The 18,415-nt window shown below is 40.8% G+C and overlaps 2 protein-coding genes across 2 annotated transcripts; both read right to left on the bottom strand.

The window, feature by feature from the left end:
* Positions 1-297: 297 nt before the first annotated feature.
* LOC149713765 (uncharacterized) lies at positions 298-3,096 on the bottom strand. Its single transcript, XM_089844669.1, has one exon. The coding sequence runs from the start codon at positions 3,094-3,096 to the stop codon at positions 298-300; it is 2,799 nt and encodes a 932-aa protein (XP_089700795.1).
* LOC149713764 (uncharacterized) lies at positions 3,093-6,911 on the bottom strand. The gene is made up of 3 exons (XM_089844663.1): positions 5,033-6,911; positions 4,492-4,900; positions 3,093-4,020 (listed from the first exon to the last, which is right to left on the bottom strand). The coding sequence occupies exons 1-3, from the start codon at positions 6,909-6,911 to the stop codon at positions 3,093-3,095; spliced, it is 3,216 nt and encodes a 1,071-aa protein (XP_089700789.1).
* Between the last annotated feature and the right edge of the window lie 11,504 nt (positions 6,912-18,415).

The following is an 18,415-nucleotide window of genomic DNA, read 5'->3' as shown; positions in this document are numbered from 1 at the left end:
GTTCACTAGAATATACACACACGTTGTCGCTGAGCCGTTATACAATAGTTATGGAGAATTACATAATTGATATTTGTGTTATATACAGCCAGATATATGTATAGTTCGGGACAGAGGTTATTTAGTATTACCGAATATTTTTAATTATATAATATATATATTTAGGGACAGAGATTATGAAGTATTACCGAGTATTTCAACTATAATATATAAATATTCAGGGACGGAGGTTATAGGGTATTACCGAGTATTATCAATTATAATATATAAATATTTAGGGACGGAGGTTATACGGTATTACCGAATATTTTTAATTGGGACCGAAAATATATCGATGGCCTGGGAATGTTTATTATAAGTGTTTTGAATGCGAATAATTGGATTAAGGCATTTAGGCGGTACATAGAAAGTCTTGTTATGACGTAGAGAGTTAGGAATTAAAAAGTTTAGTGTGGCGAGTAAGTCGCTTAGTGTTATGTCATTATTAATTAGTTTGGAGAGAAATTTAATGTCAATCAAATCAAGTAGGCGAGCCAAAGACGGAAGGTTTAAATGATTCAGTATTAATTGGTAATCATAAGCGAGATTTCGCAAGAAAAAAGTATGCGCGTACGAAATAAATTTACGTTGTACAGACTCTATTCGTTCTCGTAAGTAGAGACTACAGCCACTCCATGCCAAGGAACCGTAGACAAGTCGCGACCGAACTAGACTGAGGTAGAGTAGTTTAAAGTGATTTAACGATCTTAAAGCACGAGACATTTTTAATGAAACTCCTAAAGTCCGGCGACAACGGTTCACTGTATTCGACACTTGCTCACGAAAAATCAAGGCACGATCAAAGATAACTCCTAGATCGTTTACCTGAAGTTTCGGAGGTATGATAGAATTTGAGATGGTGTAGGTATGAACGATTTCTCGGCATACTCTCCTCGTAAAGGTTACCTGAGTCGACTTGGTAGGGTTAATTGGCAAGTTGTTGGCGTCACACCACAAAGCAATAGCATTGAGATCATTTTGGAGTTGAGTGCAATCATCGTGGGAATTAATAGATTTACAAACTTTATGGTCGTCCGCGAACGCGATTAGCATGGATGATTTAACAGAGTACTGGAGGTCGTATATGTATATGTTAAATAATAAAGGGCCTAAAGATGAGCCCTGTGGCACACCGCATGAAATAGGGTAGGTAAAGGAACTTAAGGCACCATTACATTTAATTAAGTTAGTGCGATCACATAAATAGGAGCGAAACCATCCAAGCAGTTCATTGCCAACACCCAAGATTCGCATTTTATCCAGAAGATAAGAATGAGAAACGCGATCGAAAGCCTTAGCCAGGTCGAGATAGACAACGTCGACCTGGCCACGATTTTCGACCGCCGGAGCAACATAGTTCATGAACACTGCATGGTTAGTGTCTACACTCCTACCCGGCACGAAGCCATGTTGACTATCAAAGGGAAATTTACTGAACCATACCTGCACCTTATCATGTACAAGCATGTCGAATATTTTAGCAAGGGTGCACAAAAGCGAAATTGGTCGATAATTTTTAACATCACATGCAGCGCCTGATTTATAAATGGGTGATACCACCGCTTGTTTCCAAACAGTTGGAAAGATCTGTGTCCTGAGTGATAAATTATAAATGTGAGCTAGTACAGGAAGTAAAATGTCGCCGCAGCCCTTTATAATAAATGCCGGTATCCTATCTATTCCTGTAGTCAACTTATTGGGTAGTTTTAAGATCGCTTTGTGAATGTCATGTTGTGTGATAATAATGGAGGATAACAGGTGATGTTCAGTATGGGACGAGTTATAATTGTACTGATCATGGGCAGGCGTGTTATCGATCGATATTCGTGAGAAATGATCACCGAAATGATTGGCAAGTGTGTCTGTATCAGTAATCATTTCGTTGTTGATTTTGAGGGAGATATGATGCGTCTTATTCTTAATGTTACCATTGACGAAACTCCAAAATTTCTTAGGATGGGACAATGCTTCCTCACAAACACGTTTACTTTCTAAGTTGCGGTCACGCTTAGCAAAGCGTCTAACTAAAGCCCTTTGTCTTTTATAGTGGATAAAATCTGGTAGGAAAGCAGTACGCTTGAATTTATCAAAGTAGTACCTCTTCCTACGAATAGCAGAGCGTAATTCAGGGGAATACCACTTGGGATACGAAGATAATCTGCTACCGACTTGCATAGGTATGGCAGCATCCATAGCGCGTTTAATATATTGTGTTAACAAGGTTACACAATTATTAACATCCTGGGAATTTAAAATGCTCGGCCAATCTGAATCGCGCAAGGTAGAGTAGAGATGATTGTAGTTCCCCTTCAGGAATTTATAAAATTTGTTCGGCATGAAATGTGGAGGAGACGACGGTACAGGGTAATTTACTATAAAGGGAGGATGATATGCATCCGGGGTGACATAAGGATCACACAGTGAGAAAATATCCAAGGTGTTAACATTAGCTAGGCACAGATCCAAGATATTATCGCAAGAGTTTTTTAGATCATTGAATTGCCTGAGATTATAATAGTAACAAATTTCAAATATATGACTAGTCTTTTTAACAGTAGGGGTGGTGCAGCCCAGAGTGTCATGAGTGGCCCAGTGCACGCCGGGTAAATTGAAATCACCAAGAATCAGTAAATTAGTGTCCTGGTTAGGTAAGTCCTGTAGTAGGCGTTGCCTGAACGTGGAATAATTAGCATCATTGGCCGAAGGGGGAAAGTAAACGGTACCGATAATGAGGGACTCGTCGGAGTGCAATTTTACTTGAGCAAAGACGCACTCCGCAACGCCCTCAAGATCATGCCGCCTTATACTACCTATTGATTTTTTAATGGCAATTAGGGCGCCACCACCCCGCACGTTTTTGAAATCAATGTCCTGTCTGTCTGCTCTATATACAAGGTAAGTGTCGGGAAAAAAGTTGAAATTAAACTGTTCATGGTTAAACCATGTTTCTGTAAGACATATAATGTCAAAGTCAAGCGATATGGCATTATGCATAAATTCACTAGCCTTGGTTCTTAATCCGCGCACATTCTGGTATGCTATCGATATAGGCATCATTGTTGAGTAGTTGGAGGCGTCGGAGTGATCTCGCTACTATGTTTGTAGGCATCGCGAAGAGGCCCACCAAAGTCCGAGATTAAGCAATCGACTGGCCAGATGTCCGGATCGGAGAGTCGGGAGAACTCATCTTCGTCTGAGCAGGTAACATAAAAAGAGGAGTGAGAGGCGTTGGGATTTTTCGGCCGCAGGCGGACGCATATAGCCGACTTAATTCCCTCGTCCTCGACAAGTGTTTTACACAAGTCAGAAGAGAGCAGAGCGGGGTCGAGCCAGCTGACGAATAGGGCCTTGCGTTGTCGTTGAGGCTGTCTACTCGCAGTTTTTATTTTAGAGTTTACCGCTGAGCCTGATTTTGTTGGCTTGCGGACGCGCTGTTGTGGCTGAGTTGTAGGTGGAAAAACCACGGACTGTGGGCGTGGCGGCCCCGAAGTTGTCGACGTAGAATTCGGAAGCAGACCAAGCATTGGGTTATGTGTGGCTGCTGCAGAGAAGGATGGTACTTGTGGGAACTTAGGAGTAGTGTCACGCCGGATTGAGGATGAAGAAGCGGATTCGCGAATCTCAGAGAGCTCCTTCTGTAACTGTTGGTTAGAATTCTTTAATTCAACCACCTGGGAATCCAAGGTCATCACCAAAGTCTCGAGGGCGTCCATTTTCTGGAGCAATTTGTCCAAAATGGAATCCGGCTCCCTAGTGAGACTGTCGGGACGGAGGAGGTTGGTAAGCACGTCACTGATATCGTCAACAGAGGCACAAGTGCAGGTTGAGCAAGGCCGTTTGGATATATGAGTAGAGTCACTGAGGCCGTCGTTAGAGGCCGAAGAAAGGTCACGTTGCTCAGATATTGAACTGAGGGACGCGCGAGACTGTTGACGGCCGCGCGACAAGTAGTTCACGAGAAAGTACACAGTTAATGCGGTACTAAGTATACCGGAATCATGAATTATTTACAGATCAACGGTGCTTAGGTTTTATGCACATTCTATATGTATCTTGTTTTACGGAGAAGTTATGGAATTTTTAATATGTTTAAGTTTAACTGAAAATATATCTAATTGATTGGAGTATTTATTATATGTTTTTTGTATTCGGACAATGGGATTCAGAAATTTGGAAGACACGTAAAATGTTACTTGATTTCGTAGTGTGTGTGGCACCAGAAAGTTTAATTTAGCCAGTATTTCACTTAATGAGATTTGATTATTTATCAATTTGTGAAGAAATTTTAAATCTGTTATATCAAACAACAATTCTATGGACGGAAGGTCCAATCGCCTTAGCAGCATAACATAATCATACTCAAGGTCGCGCATGAAGAATGTATGAGCGCAAGAAATAAATTTACGCTGTACAGCCTCTATGCGCTTCCGCAAATATTGGCTACATCCACACCAAGCCAATGAGCCATAAACAAGTCGCGATCGAACGAGACTAATGTAAAGCATTTTAAAGTGTTTTAACGATTTGAGAGGCCGACAAATTTTCATGGCCACTCCTAAAGTCCTGCGGCAGCGATTAACCACATGCATTACTTGCACACGAAAGAGCAAGGCACTATCGAAGTAAACTCCGAGATCCATTACTTGACGTCGTAATGGTATAACTGATCTTGCAATGGTGTAGGAAACACAAATTTCTCTGCTAATCCTCCTCGTAAACACTACCTGTGTGGACTTGGTGGGATTGATGGGCAAGTTATTCTTGTCACACCACAATCCTATCGCATTTAAATCAGCTTGGAGTTTTGTACAATCTTCGCGAGAGTTAATTATTTTACAGACCTTATGGTCGTCCGCGAAAGCTATTAATTTTGAGAATTTTACAGAATATTGCAAGTCAAAAATATACAAATTGAATAATAAGGGGCCGAGAGAGGAACCCTGTGGAACACCACAAGTTACTGGGTAGGTGATAGAGGTAAGTACTCCATTACATTTAATGTGGTTCGTTCTCAGTTGTAAGTAAGAGCTGAACCATCCTATTAATTCATGGCCTACACCTAAGATGCGCATTTTATCTAAGAGGTAAGTATGGGAGACACGGTCGAAAGCCTTAGCCAAGTCGAGATATATAACATCGACTTGGCCACGACTTTCCACCGCAGGTGCAACGTAATCCATGAAAGCGGCATGGTTTGTGTCAATACTCCTGCCTGGCACAAAGCCATGCTGACAATCATTTGGGAACGCAGTAAACCACGCCTGCAATTTAGAATGTACCAGCATATCGAATAGCTTTGCCAGGGTGCATAATAGTGAAATGGGGCGATAATTTTTGACATCGCAGGCGGCGCCTGATTTATACACCGGGGCAACCGCGGCTTGCTTCCAAATTGTGGGGAAAATTTGAGTATTGATAGATAAGTTATAGATGTGGGCAAGTACTGGCAGTAAAAGGTCACCGCAACCCTTGATAATAAATGCGGGTATCTTATCGATGCCGGTTGACTGTTTATTTGGGAGCTTTAATATAGCCTTGTAAATGTCATCATGCGTGAAAAAGATGGAGGATATTGGGTGATGTTTGGTAGAGGACGAATCAAAGTTATAGTGACCGTGGGAGGGCCTTTTATCAACCGATATTCGAGAGAAATGATCTCGGAAATGAGTTGCAATTAACTCGGCATCAGTTATCATTTCATTGTTCTTTTTTAGTGAGATACGATGGGAAACATCCTTGATATTACCGTTCACAAAATTCCAAAATTTCTTAGGATGAGTCATTGCATCCTGACATACCCGTTTACCCTCTAAGTTTTTGTCACGCTTTAGATATTTCCGAACTAGAGCCCGTTGTTTTTTAAAGTCAATAAAATCTGGCAATAGGGCCAGACGCTTATATTTATGAAAGTAGTATTTCTTCCGACGAATTGCAGTGCGCAACTCAGAAGAATACCAGTTGGGGAAAGCAAGGGTGCCTTTGCCAGCCCCGAAGGGAATGGAAGCATCCATAGCCCCCGTTATGTACGAAGTCAATAATTCCGCGCAGAAGTTAACATCCCGGGAGTTCATAATGATCAACCAGTCAGAATCGCGTAAGGTTGTATAGAGGAGATAATAGTCCCCCTTCTTGAACTTATAGGATGGGTTTACTATGGGTAAGGGTGGACACGAGTGAATAGGATAGTTAACCAAGAAGGGAGGGTGATAAGCATCCGGATTAACGTAAGGCTCAGTGAGATGTGATATATCTAATGTATTAACATTGGCTAAGCATAAGTCCAAAATATTATCGCAAGAATTTTTTGAATCATTGAATTGTCTGAGATTGTAATAAAAACATATTTCAAATATATGACGTGCCTTATTTACAGTAGGGGTGGTGCAGCCCAAAGTGTCGTGAGTCGCCCAGTGCACACCAGGTAAATTATAGTCACCAAGAAGCAATAAATTAGTATTCTGGTCTGGTAAGTCCTGGATAAGTCTGTGCCTAAACGTGGAGTAATTAGCGTCATTGGCCGATGGGGGAAAATAGACAGTACCGATCAAGAGGGACTCGTCGGAGCCCAACTTAACTTGTGCAAATACGCATTCCGCGACGCCCTCAAGATCATGCCGCCTAATACTAACTAGCGACTTCTTAACGGCAAATAAGGCGCCACCACCCCGAACGTTTTTATATTCAAGATCCGGTCTATCTGCTCTATATACAATAAAAGTATCTGGAAAATAGTTGGCATTAAAGTGTTCATGGTTAAACCATGTCTCTGTTAAACATATAATGTCAAAGTCAAGCGAAATCGCATTATCCATAAATTCACTAGCCTTGGTTCTTAAGCCGCGGACGTTCTGGTAGGCAATTGACAACGTCATTATTGCTGGATCGTTGGAGACGACGGAGGGAGCTCACTACTGTGCTTGTACGCGTCACGGAGTGGCCCACCAAAGTCTGCGATTATACAATCTACAGGCCAGATATCAGGATCAGAGAGGCGGGAGAACTCATCTTCGTCTGAGCAGGTAACATAAAAAGAGGAGTGAGAGGCGTTGGGATTTTTCGGCCGCAGACGGACGCATATAGCCGACTGAATGCCCTCGTCCTCGACAAGTGTTTTACACAAGTCAGAAGAGAGCAGAGCGGGGTCGAGCCAGCTGACGAATAGGGCCTTGCGTTGTCGTTGAGGCTGTCTACTCGCAGTTTTTATTTTAGAGTTTACCGCTGAGCCCGATTTTGTTGGCTTGCGGACGCGCTGTTGTGGCTGAGATGTGGGTGGAAGAACCACGGACTGTGGACGTGGTGGCCCCGAAGTTGCTGATGTAGAGGGTGGAAGCAATCCAAGCATAGGGAAATGCGTGGCGGCTGCAGTGAAGGAACGCCCCTGAGGGAGCGTCGGTGGAATGTCACGCCGGATGTTGGTATTGGAGTCACGGAGCTCCGAAAGCTCCTTCTGCAACTGTTTATTAGAGCCTGTTAATTCGACAACTTGAGAATCCAAGGTCAGAACTAAAGTTTCGAGGGCGTCCATTTTCTGCAGCAATTTGTCCAAAATGGAGTTAGGTTCGCGAGTTAGACTGTCCGGGCGGAGTAGGTTTGTGAGTAGGTCACTGATATCAGCAACGGAAGAGCACGTGCAGTGGGAGCAGGGTTTCTTAGGACCAGGATGAGAGTCACTGAAGTCATCGTTACAGGCTGAAGATAGGTTGCCTTGCTCAGATAAAGAGCTGAGGGACGTGTGTGATTGTTGCCGACTGCGCGATAAACGGTTCGATGACTTACAGTTCGTGCAGGTAAAAGAGTCCCCATTGCAGGTCTTATGAGCACGCCTTGCGCAGCCACCAGAGCAGACCACAATAGCCTGCTTGCCAAATAGAGGTTTATCACAGCTAATACATGGGTCCTTAGCCGCAGGCATCAGTGGAATTAAGAATAATCGAGCCCGAAAGGCTCAAATCGAAAATAGCAGACGATGTTAGTAGAATTAGCAATTATTGAAGTAGGTCTGGTAGTAAGTTATAGCTAATACTGCATCATAAGTCCGGCGGATTACGCGGCACGACTTAAGGCGCGACTATGGCAAACCGCTGCCGCGAGAAAATTTCGAAAAACTGCGAAAACACGAATAAAAGTTAACGTAAGTAAAAAAGAATATTAATTACCGTTGACGAAAGACGTTATAAGACGCAAGGTGCAAATAACAGGATACAGAACGAACAAGGGACTGTAAATTAGGAGCAAAAACCGGAGCGCGAGCGAAGCGGCAACTTATACTCAACGCGTAATAATAATAATAATAATAATAATAATAATAATAATAATAATAATAATAATAATAATAATAATAATAATGAAATGAAATGAAATATGGGTTTATTGTACATGAAAAAAGTTGTATACAACTCACGAGAACATGCACAGTTCACAAAGAAAATCATAAGACCTAAGTAACAATCAAAAGAAGTTAATATATATATTACTACTACAAAAGTTATTCTTTGCAGCCATACAGAGGTAATTTAGCGTCAATTAATTTGTCAAAAATAAAAAAAATGTAAACTACAGAGTATCATGAGAATAACACAAGAGAATTAGAATCGCGAACAAATTTAAGAATAATAAATTAAATCATTGAATTAAATTTTTTTTTTGTTTAGTATTGATTAATGTCATCTCATATATTTAATACATTTAGTAACCATCTACATCCACAGTTAAGTTAATAATTATGAAAACACTTTTCAAAAATTACTCTTTACAGCCATACAGAAAAAGTTTTTTTACATCAATTAATTTGTCGAAAAAAATGTCAAATTTATTAGTGAAATTATTGCATATACTTTGCATTCGGATAATTGGATTAATACTTTTACGGGGAATATAGAATGTATGCACATTTCGTAGTCGTTTGGGAATTAAGATATTAATTGATTCTAGTAGTTTTGGGAGTGTTATACGGTTATTTAATAATTTATAAACAAAGGTTATATCATTAAAATACAAGATGTCCTGAAGTTTTGGAAGATTTAGTATATTTAACAAGGAATCATAATTATAATTTGCTCGAGGCATAAAGAATGTATGACAATTTTCGATAAATTTCCGCTGAACTCCTTCGAATAATGAAATGAAATGAAATTGGTTTTTAATGTGTATATAAAAAACTACAGATAGTTCACTAGAATATACACACACGTTGTCGCTTAGCCGTTATACAATAGTTATGAAGAATTAGTTATGAAGAATTACATAATTGATATATGTGTTATATACAACCAGATATATGTATAGTTCGGGACAGAGGTTATTTAGTATTACCGAATATTTTGAATTAAATAATATATATATTTAAGGACAGAGATTATGAAGTATTACCGAGTATTTCAATTATAATATATAAATATTTAGGGACGGAGGTTATATGGTATTACCGAGTATTTTCAATTATAATATATAAATATTTAGGGACGGAGGTTATATGGTATTACCGAGTATTTTCAATTATAATATATAAATATTTAGGGACGGAGGTTATATGGTATTACCGAGTATTTTCAATTATAATATATAAATATTTAGGGACGGAGGTTATATGGTATTACCGAGTATTTTCAATTATAATATATAAATATTTAGGGACGGAGGTTATATGGTATTACCGAGTATTTTCAATTATAATATATAAATATTTAGGGACGGAGGTTATATGGTATTACCGAATATTTTTAATTGGGACCGAAAATATATCGATGGCCTGGGAATGTTTATTATAAGTGTTTTGAATGCGAATAATTGGATTAAGATATTTAGGCGGTACATAGAAAGTCTTGTTATGACGTAGAGAGTTAGGAATTAAAAAGTTTAGTGTGGCGAGTAAGTCGCTTAGTGTTATGTCATTATTAATTAATTTGGAGAGAAATTTAATGTCAATCAAATCAAGTAGGCGATCCAAAGACGGAAGGTTTAAATGATTCAGTATTAATTGGTAATCATAAGCGAGATTTCGCAAGAAAAAAGTATGCGCGTACGAAATAAATTTACGTTGTACAGACTCTATTCGTTCTCGTAAGTAGAGACTACAGCCACTCCATGCCAAGGAACCGTAGACAAGTCGCGACCGAACTAGACTGAGGTAGAGTAGTTTAAAGTGATTTAACGATCTTAAAGCACGAGACATTTTTAATGAAACTCCTAAAGTCCGGCGACAACGGTTCACTGTATTCGACACTTGCTCACGAAAAATCAAGGCACGATCAAAGATAACTCCTAGATCGTTTACCTGAAGTTTCGGAGGTATAATAGAATTTGAGATGGTGTAGGTATGAACGATTTCTCTGCATACTCTCCTCGTAAAGGTTACCTGAGTCAAAAAAATAATAATAATAATAATAATAATGAAATGAAATGCATTTTTATTGTGTATATAAAAAACTAAACTAGTAGTTCACGAGAATACACACATGAGAGTCATAAATACAAAAGTATGTACATGATATTTACAAAAACTATAATTTCTAACAAATTTGTCTGAGTTTAATTGAAAAGATATCGAATTGGTGAGAGTAGTTGTTATAATTTTTTTGCATGCGATAAATTGGATTCAGATCTTTACACGGCACATTAAAAGTTACGTTTTTACGAAGACCAAGGGGAACCAAAAAGTTTAGTTTAACAAGTAGCTCACTTAACGTAATGCGATTATGAATTAATTTATGGAGGAATTTAATATCTATCATTGCCAAGTGACAGTCTATGGTCGGAAGACCCAAATGATTTAACAACAAAAGGTAGTCGTATTCTAGGTTACGCAAGAAGAATGTATGTACATAGGAAACAAATCTACGCTGAACAGCCTCTACGAATTTCCGTAGGTAAGAACTGCAGCCACTCCAAGCCATCGAACCGTAAACAAGTCGCGAGCGGACAAGACTGAGGTAAAGCAGTCGGAAGTGTTTAAGTGATTTGAGAGGTCTACATATTTTTAAAGCCACTCCCAATGTCCTTCGGCAGCGATTGACGGTACTAGTTACCTGCTCCTGAAAAAGCAAGGCACTATCGAAGATAACCCCGAGATCGGCAACCCTTAACATTCGGGGAATGAGAGAATTCCCAACCTTATAAGAAAAGCATATTTGTCTACTTATTCGCCTAGTGAAAGCGACATGTAGGGACTTAGAAGGATTGACGGGCAGATTATTCTTATCGCACCACACCGTTATTACGTTTAAATCGGCTTGGAGTGCCGCGCAGTCATCAGCAGAGTTGATTATCTTACATACCTTATGGTCATCCGCGAAAGCGATTAATTTTGAGAATTGAATTAAATATTGCAAATCGTATACGTACAAGTTGAACAACAAAGGGCCAAGAGAAGAACCCTGTGGAACCCCGCAATTAACCCTGTACGCAACGGAGGTAAGTACACCATTACACTTGATACGGTTAGTTCTCTGGTTTAAGTAGGAACTAAACCAACCAATAAGTTCTTCACCGACAGCCAATATGCGCATTTTATCCAGTAAATAGGTATGGGAAACTCGATCAAAAGCCTTGGCCAAGTCAAGATAAATGACATCAACTTGTCCACGACTCTCAACTTCCGGTGCTACGTAGTCCATGAATGCCGCGTGGTTCGTGTCAACACTCTTCCCCGGCACAAAACCATGCTGACATTCATTAGGGAAGGCATTAAACCACTTTTGTAATTTAGAATGAACTAACATGTCAAAGAGTTTGGCTAGTGTGGACAATAGAGATATTGGACGATAATTTTTAACGTCGCAAGCTGCGCCAGATTTAAAGACAGGGGTAACCGCCGCTTCTTTCCAAATGGTAGGGAATGTCTGGTTCGTGACAGATAAATTAAATATATGAGCAAGTGGCTCTAGTAAAAGGTCACCGCAACCTTTTAAAATAAAGGCGGGTATCCCATCAGTACCGGTTGATTTTTTGTTGGGGAGCTTCATAATCGAATTGTGAATGTCATCGCGCGTGAAAAACAAGGAGGGCAAAGTGTGATGACCCGTATAGGTTGAGTCATAAACATAGCGACTATTGGAAGACTGGTTATCCACTGAAATTCGAGAGAAATGATCCCCGAAATGAGACGCGAGCATCTCAGGATCAGAAACCATTTCACTGTCAATTTTTAGGGAAATGCGATGAGATACGTTTTTGATATTACCGTTCACAAAGTTCCAAAATTTCTTAGGATGGGATAACGCGTCCTGACAGACACGTTTACCCTCTAAGTTTCTATCGCGCTTCGCAAATCGTCGAACCAGTGCCCGTTGTTTTTTATAGTTGATGAAATCCGGTAAGAGAGCGTTTCGCTTATATTTCCCGTAGTAGTACTTTTTCCTACGTATAGCCGTACGTAACTCAGAGGAATACCAATTAGGAAAAGAAGACGAACGATTACCGACCCGTATTGGTATTGCAGCATCCATAGCGCGTTTAATATAGAGTGTCAGTAAATTAGCGCAGTAATTAACATCCCGGGAATTTAGAAGGCATATCCAATCGGAGTCGCGCAAAGTAGTGTAAAGGTGATAATAGTTCCCATTCATGAACTTGTATGATTGGTTCAGCGTGAGGGGTGGAGGACAGGACGGAATCGGATAATTTACGAAAAAGGGTGGATGATAGGCATCCGGGATAACGTAAGGTTCGCACAATGATAAAAGGTCTAAGTGGTTAACATTTGCTAAGCATAAGTCCAAAATATTATCACAAGAGTTTCTAAAGTCATTAAATTGCCTAAGATTATAAAAATAACAAATCTCGAAAATATGACGCGCCTTTTTAGTAGTAAGGGTGGTGCAGCCCAGAGTGCCATTAGTGGTCCAGTGCACTCCAGGTAAATTAAAATCTCCAAGGAGCAATAAATTGGTTTCCTGGTCAGGTAAGTCTCTGAGAAGGCGTTGTCTAAACGTATGATAAAGGGTGTCATTGGACGATGGGGGAAAATAGACAGTGCCGATCAAGAGGGACTCGTCGGAGCGCAATTTAACTTGTGCAAAGACACATTCCGAGACGCCCTCAAGATCATGCCGCCTAATACTGACAATGGATTTCTTAATGGCAATTAGGGCGCCACCACCCCGAACGTTTTTGTAATCAAGGTCCGGTCTATCTGCTCTATATACAATATAAGAATCTGGAAAATAGTTGGCATTAAAGTGTTCATGGTTAAACCATGTCTCTGTTAAACATATAATGTCAAAGTCAAGCGAAATCGCATTGTCCATAAATTCAGAAGCCTTAGTCCGTAATCCGCGCACATTTTGGTAAGCTATGGACAGAGTCATTAATGCTGGATATTTGGAGCTGGCGGAGTGAGCTCGCTACTGTGCTTGTACGCGTCACGTAGTGGCCCACCAAAGTCAGCGATAATACAATCCACTGGCCAGATGTCAGGATCGGAGAGTCGAGTGAATTCATCTTCGTCGGTGCAGGTAACATAAAATGAAGAGTGAGAGGCGTTGGGATTTTTCGGGCGAAGGCGAACACAAATGGCCGACTTGATTCCCTCTTCCTCAACAAGTGTGGCGCGTAGGTCAGAGGAGAGTAAGTCGGGGTCTAACCAGCTAACGAATAAGGCCCTGCGTGGTCGACGAGGCTCACGACTCGCGGTTTTTATTTTAGAATTAACGGCTGACCCAGATTTAGTTGGCTTGCGGACGCGCGTTTGAGGCGGAATTGTGGGTGGCAAATCCACAGATTGCGGTCGCGGAAGCCCCGGAGTTGCCGATGTAGAAGGCGGAAGCAAACCAAGCATTGGGTAATGTGTGGCAGCTGCAGAGAAGGGTGGTCCCTGTGGGAACCTTGGTGCAGTGTCACTCCGGATTGAGGATGAAGAAGCGGATTCGCGAATCTCAGAGAGCTCCTTCTGTAACTGTTGGTTAGAATTCTTTAATTCAACCACCTGGGAATCCAAGGTCAGCACCAAAGTCTCGAGGGCGTTCATTTTCTGGAACAATTTGTCCAAAATGGAATCTGGCTCCCTAGTGAGACTGTCGGGACGGAGGAGGTTGGTTAGCACGTCACTGATATCTTCAACAGAGGCGCAATTGCATTTTGAGCAAGGCCGTTTGGATTTTTGATGAGAGTCACTGAGGTCGCCGTTAGAGGCCGAAGAAAGGTCACGTTGCTCAGATAAAGAACTGAGGGACGTGCGAGACTGTTGACGGCTGCGCGATAAGCGGGTCGAAGACTTACAGTTCGCACAGGTAAAAGAGTCTCCGTTGCAAGATTTATGAGCACGCCTTTTGCAGCCACCGGAGCAGACCGCAATAGCCTGCTTGCCATATATAGGTTTATCGCAGCTAATGCATGGGTCCTTAGCCGCAGGCATCGGTAAAATTAAGAAATAGCGAGCCCAAGAGGCTCAAATCGAAAATAGTAGACGATGCGAGTAGAATTAGCAATTGTTGAAGTTGGTCTGGTAGACAGTTATAGCATATACAGCATCATAAGTCCGGCGGAATAAACGGCGCAACTATGGCAAACCGCTGCCGCGAGAAAATTTCGAAAGACAGCGAAAACACGAAAATAATAATAATAATAATAATAATAATAATAATAATAATAATAATAATAATAATAATAATAATAATAATAATAATGAATGAATGAATGAATGGTAGTTTATTGTGTATAAAAAAAGCCTACTGGCTCACGAGATTATACACAGGGATAAGAAAAAAAAACAAAATACAAATATACAAATATTTACAATGTTAAGGAATCTTCGACTAGTTACCATAAGTTTTTAAGATGTGAAATTAAGCCACGCTATTTAATATCTTTAAAGTTAACTGAGAATAAATCAAAACTATCACCTAAGGTGTTAATTGTAACCTGCATTCGATTTAAAGGAACAAGAATCTTTTTAGGGACAGTAAAAGTCCTAGGGTACCGCGTTGATCGAGGCACGTGGAAACTTAATTTTTCTATTAAATTGGGCAAGTTCAACCTGTTGTTTATTAATTTGTAGACAAATTTGAAGTCATTTAATTGGCAAAGGTAAGAAATGGGTTTTAAATTTAGAATTTCGAGTAAATGGTGATATTCATATAGTTCATTCTGTAGAAAAAATGTATGGCAATATTCTACGAATTTACGTTGGACACATTCCAATTTAGCTCTAAGGTACAGAGCGCTACTACCCCAAGCGAGACAACCATATAACACTCGAGACCGAACTAAAGCCAGGTACAGTATTCGAAAATGTCTTAAGGACTTAATTTTTTTACAAATTTTGAGAGTGACAGCAAGTGTTCGGCGACACAAACCAACCGTGCGGGTAATATGGTCTGTATAATATAGTCCACGGTCAAATAGAATACCAAGGTCTTTAACAGAGTTTTTACAAGGGATATCTACATTAGAGACCGAATAAGAATTGATTATCTCACGTGAGACCCTCCTAGTGAAGGACACGTGGATTGACTTGGCTGGATTAATAGCGAGATTATTTTTTGAGCACCAAATAGCAGTCGCATCAAGGTCCTGTTGCAATAGCTGGCTATCAATTTTGGAATTAATAATTTTGGAAATTTTATTGTCATCAGCTAGTTGTAGTAAATGAGAATGCCGAATCGAAAATTGCAAGTCATAGAGATAGATGTTAAATAACAGCGGTCCCAGTGAGGAACCCTGCGGAACACCACAGGAGACCGCGTACGTAGAATTAGTAATGTGAGAGTTACATTTCAGGACGTTAACGCGACCAGCCAAGTAATTTTTCACCCATGCCAACAAATTGCCCGTCAATCCAAGTGCTTCAAGCTTATCACCGAGGTAGGCGTGAGAAACCCGATCGAAAGCCTTAGCGAGATCGAGGAAAATCACGTCGACCTGACCCTGACCTTCGACCTGAGGAGCTACATAGTCTAAAAACGCCACATGGTTTGTGTCAACGCCTCTGCCAGGGACAAAGCCGTGTTGGCAATTATTTGGTAAAGCACCAAACCATCGTTGCAAATGTTGGTGCAGAACACGGTCGAAAATCTTGGCCAAAACACAAAGTAAGGATATGGGACGATAGTTTTTGACGTCACAGGACGCTCCAGATTTAAAAACTGGAACGACCACTGCCTTTTTCCAAAATTCAGGAAAGCAACGCGTGCGCAGAGACAAATTAAAAATATGTTCTAAGACTGGCAGAAGCAAATCGCCACAACCTTTAATTATAAAGGAAGGAATTTTATCAACTCCAGTGGAAAACTTGTTCGGTAATTTCATGATAGCGTGATAAATATCAGATTGGGAGATAATCTGATCACAGTAAGAGTCAGTGACTAAGTTTCTGGTGTCCATATCGTACTTTGTGCCTGGTATGGTTTTATCAATAGCAATGTTAGAAAAATGATCAACAAAGGTACGCCCTAAATCTTCCGAATCCGATATAAATTTGGTGCCAATTTTCAATGAAATTACATTCTCCCGAGTCTTTATATTATTATTTACAAATCTCCAAAACTTTTTGGGATGGGCTAGTGCGTCTTGGCAAACCTGGCCAGCCAGGATGGACTTGTCGCGATCAAGAAGTTTCGTGACCTGTGCACGAAGCGACCGGTAACTGTCAAGGTCCGCCAAAGCGCCTGTACGCTTTTTCTTTTTGAAATAATATTTTTTCCTTTTAATTGCATGCTGTAGCTCGCGAGAGTACCAATGAGGAAATCTTACCCGCGGTCGCGGAGGCTTTAAAGGTATGGCTTCGGACATAGCTCTAACCAAACACTGTGTGAGTTGGGTTACGCAACAATTAACGTCGTTGGAATTGTAAACAATTGACCAGTCAAAATCTCTAACGAGACAGTAAAGTTTAAAGTAGTCTCCTTTAGTGAAGTTATAGCCTGGGACAGAATTGGGTGTGGGTATCGAGAAATCAGCGTTAAGTGTGACTAGAAACGGGGGATGATAATTATCAATAGGTACGAAAGGATCGTGTAATTTGGATAGAGTTAGCCCATTAATGTTTGTTAAACAGAGATCCAGCAGATTACCTGCACCGACAGGCTTATTAATTTGGTTCAAATTTAGTTCATAGCAAACATCAAAAATAAACGGCGTTTTTAACCGAGTAATAGCGGTGCAGCCCTGAGTGCCATAAAGTCCCCAGTCAACACCGGGGAGATTAAAGTCTCCTAACAATAATATTTTCCCATCGAAGGTTCGTAGTTTATCAATTAACGTCGACGCATATAGCCGATACTGGGCATCCGTCGTTGAAGGCCGGAAATAGCCACAACCAAGGATTAAAGTGGTATGACCATCTAATTTTATTTCCAGGAATACACACTCCTCAGCAACCTCCAAATCCGGGCGCCTGGTAAAGACTAGGGTCCTTTTTATGGCAATCAGAGAACCGCCACCACGAACACTATGAAACTCTGGATCTGGTCGATCCGCGCGAAAAACCGAGTAATTATCAGGAAAATAATCCAAATTAAAATGGGTATCATTTAACCAAGTTTCTGTTAAGCAGATAATACTAAAGTCATTGGCAATAACATTATTAAAAAATTCATTAGATTTAGTTCGTAAACCTCGCACATTTTGGTAAGCAAATAGTAGGTCAATCATCGTTGTCGTCTGTGGGAGGATGAGCTATATCCACCTGGTCTGTGGGTTCTTCTTCGAGTTCCGAGTTATGTTTTTGGCTATCTTTGAGTTCACCATAAAAGTCCATGATTAGGCAGTCAACAGGCCAAACAGCAGGCTCACGAAGAGCAGCCAATTCCGATTGATCCTCACAAGTGACATAGAATGAAGAATGTCTCGCGTTCTGGTGTTTAGTGCGAAGACGGATACAAAGAGCGGACTTTATGCCAGCTTCATCAATCAAAAATTCCTTTAATTCCTGGGAGGTCAAATCACCGTCCAAGCGGCTAATAAAGAGGGCCTTTTTCGTAACCCGTAGCCTTCGCGGAGCCGCCTTAATTCTGCTGTTCAGGGAAGAACCGGAGATAACTGCCTTACGCTCAGCCGATCGGCGTGGTTGTCGATCGGAAGTGGCAGTAGGCCCATTCTGCTGTGGTTTCATGGCAAAAGTACCATGAGGGATGATCGGAACCGTCGGGTCACGATTAACTAGTGGAGGAAACGTGGGTGGAGCACGAAATCCCGCAAGGCCAGTGGGCGGATAAATCTCCGGCTGCCGTGTAGAAATTTGGAGTTTCAAGCTGGCATTTTCTCTCTCAAGGGAGTCAACACGTTTTTCCAACTTGTCAATGTTGGTTTGCAAATTTACGACCAATGACTGAGTGTTGTCCAATTTATGTAATATAACATCCAGGATAGAGTCGGGCTCTCGGGTTAAGCTGTCAGAACGCAGAAGATGGTTCAGCGCGTCATGGACCTCGTTTAGTGTTAA

Source organism: Phalangium opilio, unplaced genomic scaffold (genome assembly GCF_054372755.1).
Source record: "Phalangium opilio isolate 3A_F unplaced genomic scaffold, DU_Popi_V2 ptg000009l_1, whole genome shotgun sequence".
NCBI lineage: Eukaryota > Metazoa > Arthropoda > Arachnida > Opiliones > Phalangiidae > Phalangium > Phalangium opilio.
This window is presented reverse-complemented; position numbering and strand designations above follow the sequence as displayed.

Bases quoted from the DNA above. Each gene is read 5' to 3' on its own strand.
- LOC149713765 (XM_089844669.1), bottom strand. From the start codon at position 3,096: ATGATGCCTATATCGATAGCATACCAGAATGTGCGCGGATTAAGAACC.
- LOC149713764 (XM_089844663.1), bottom strand. From the start codon at position 6,911: ATGACGTTGTCAATTGCCTACCAGAACGTCCGCGGCTTAAGAACCAAG. The intron at 4,901-5,032 runs GTAATGGAGTAC...CAAAATTAATAG, and splicing joins GAGAACGAACCACATTAAAT to CTTTCGCGGACGACCATAAG. The intron at 4,021-4,491 runs GTGTGGATGTAG...CGGTATACTTAG, and splicing joins GTTTATGGCTCATTGGCTTG to TACCGCATTAACTGTGTACT.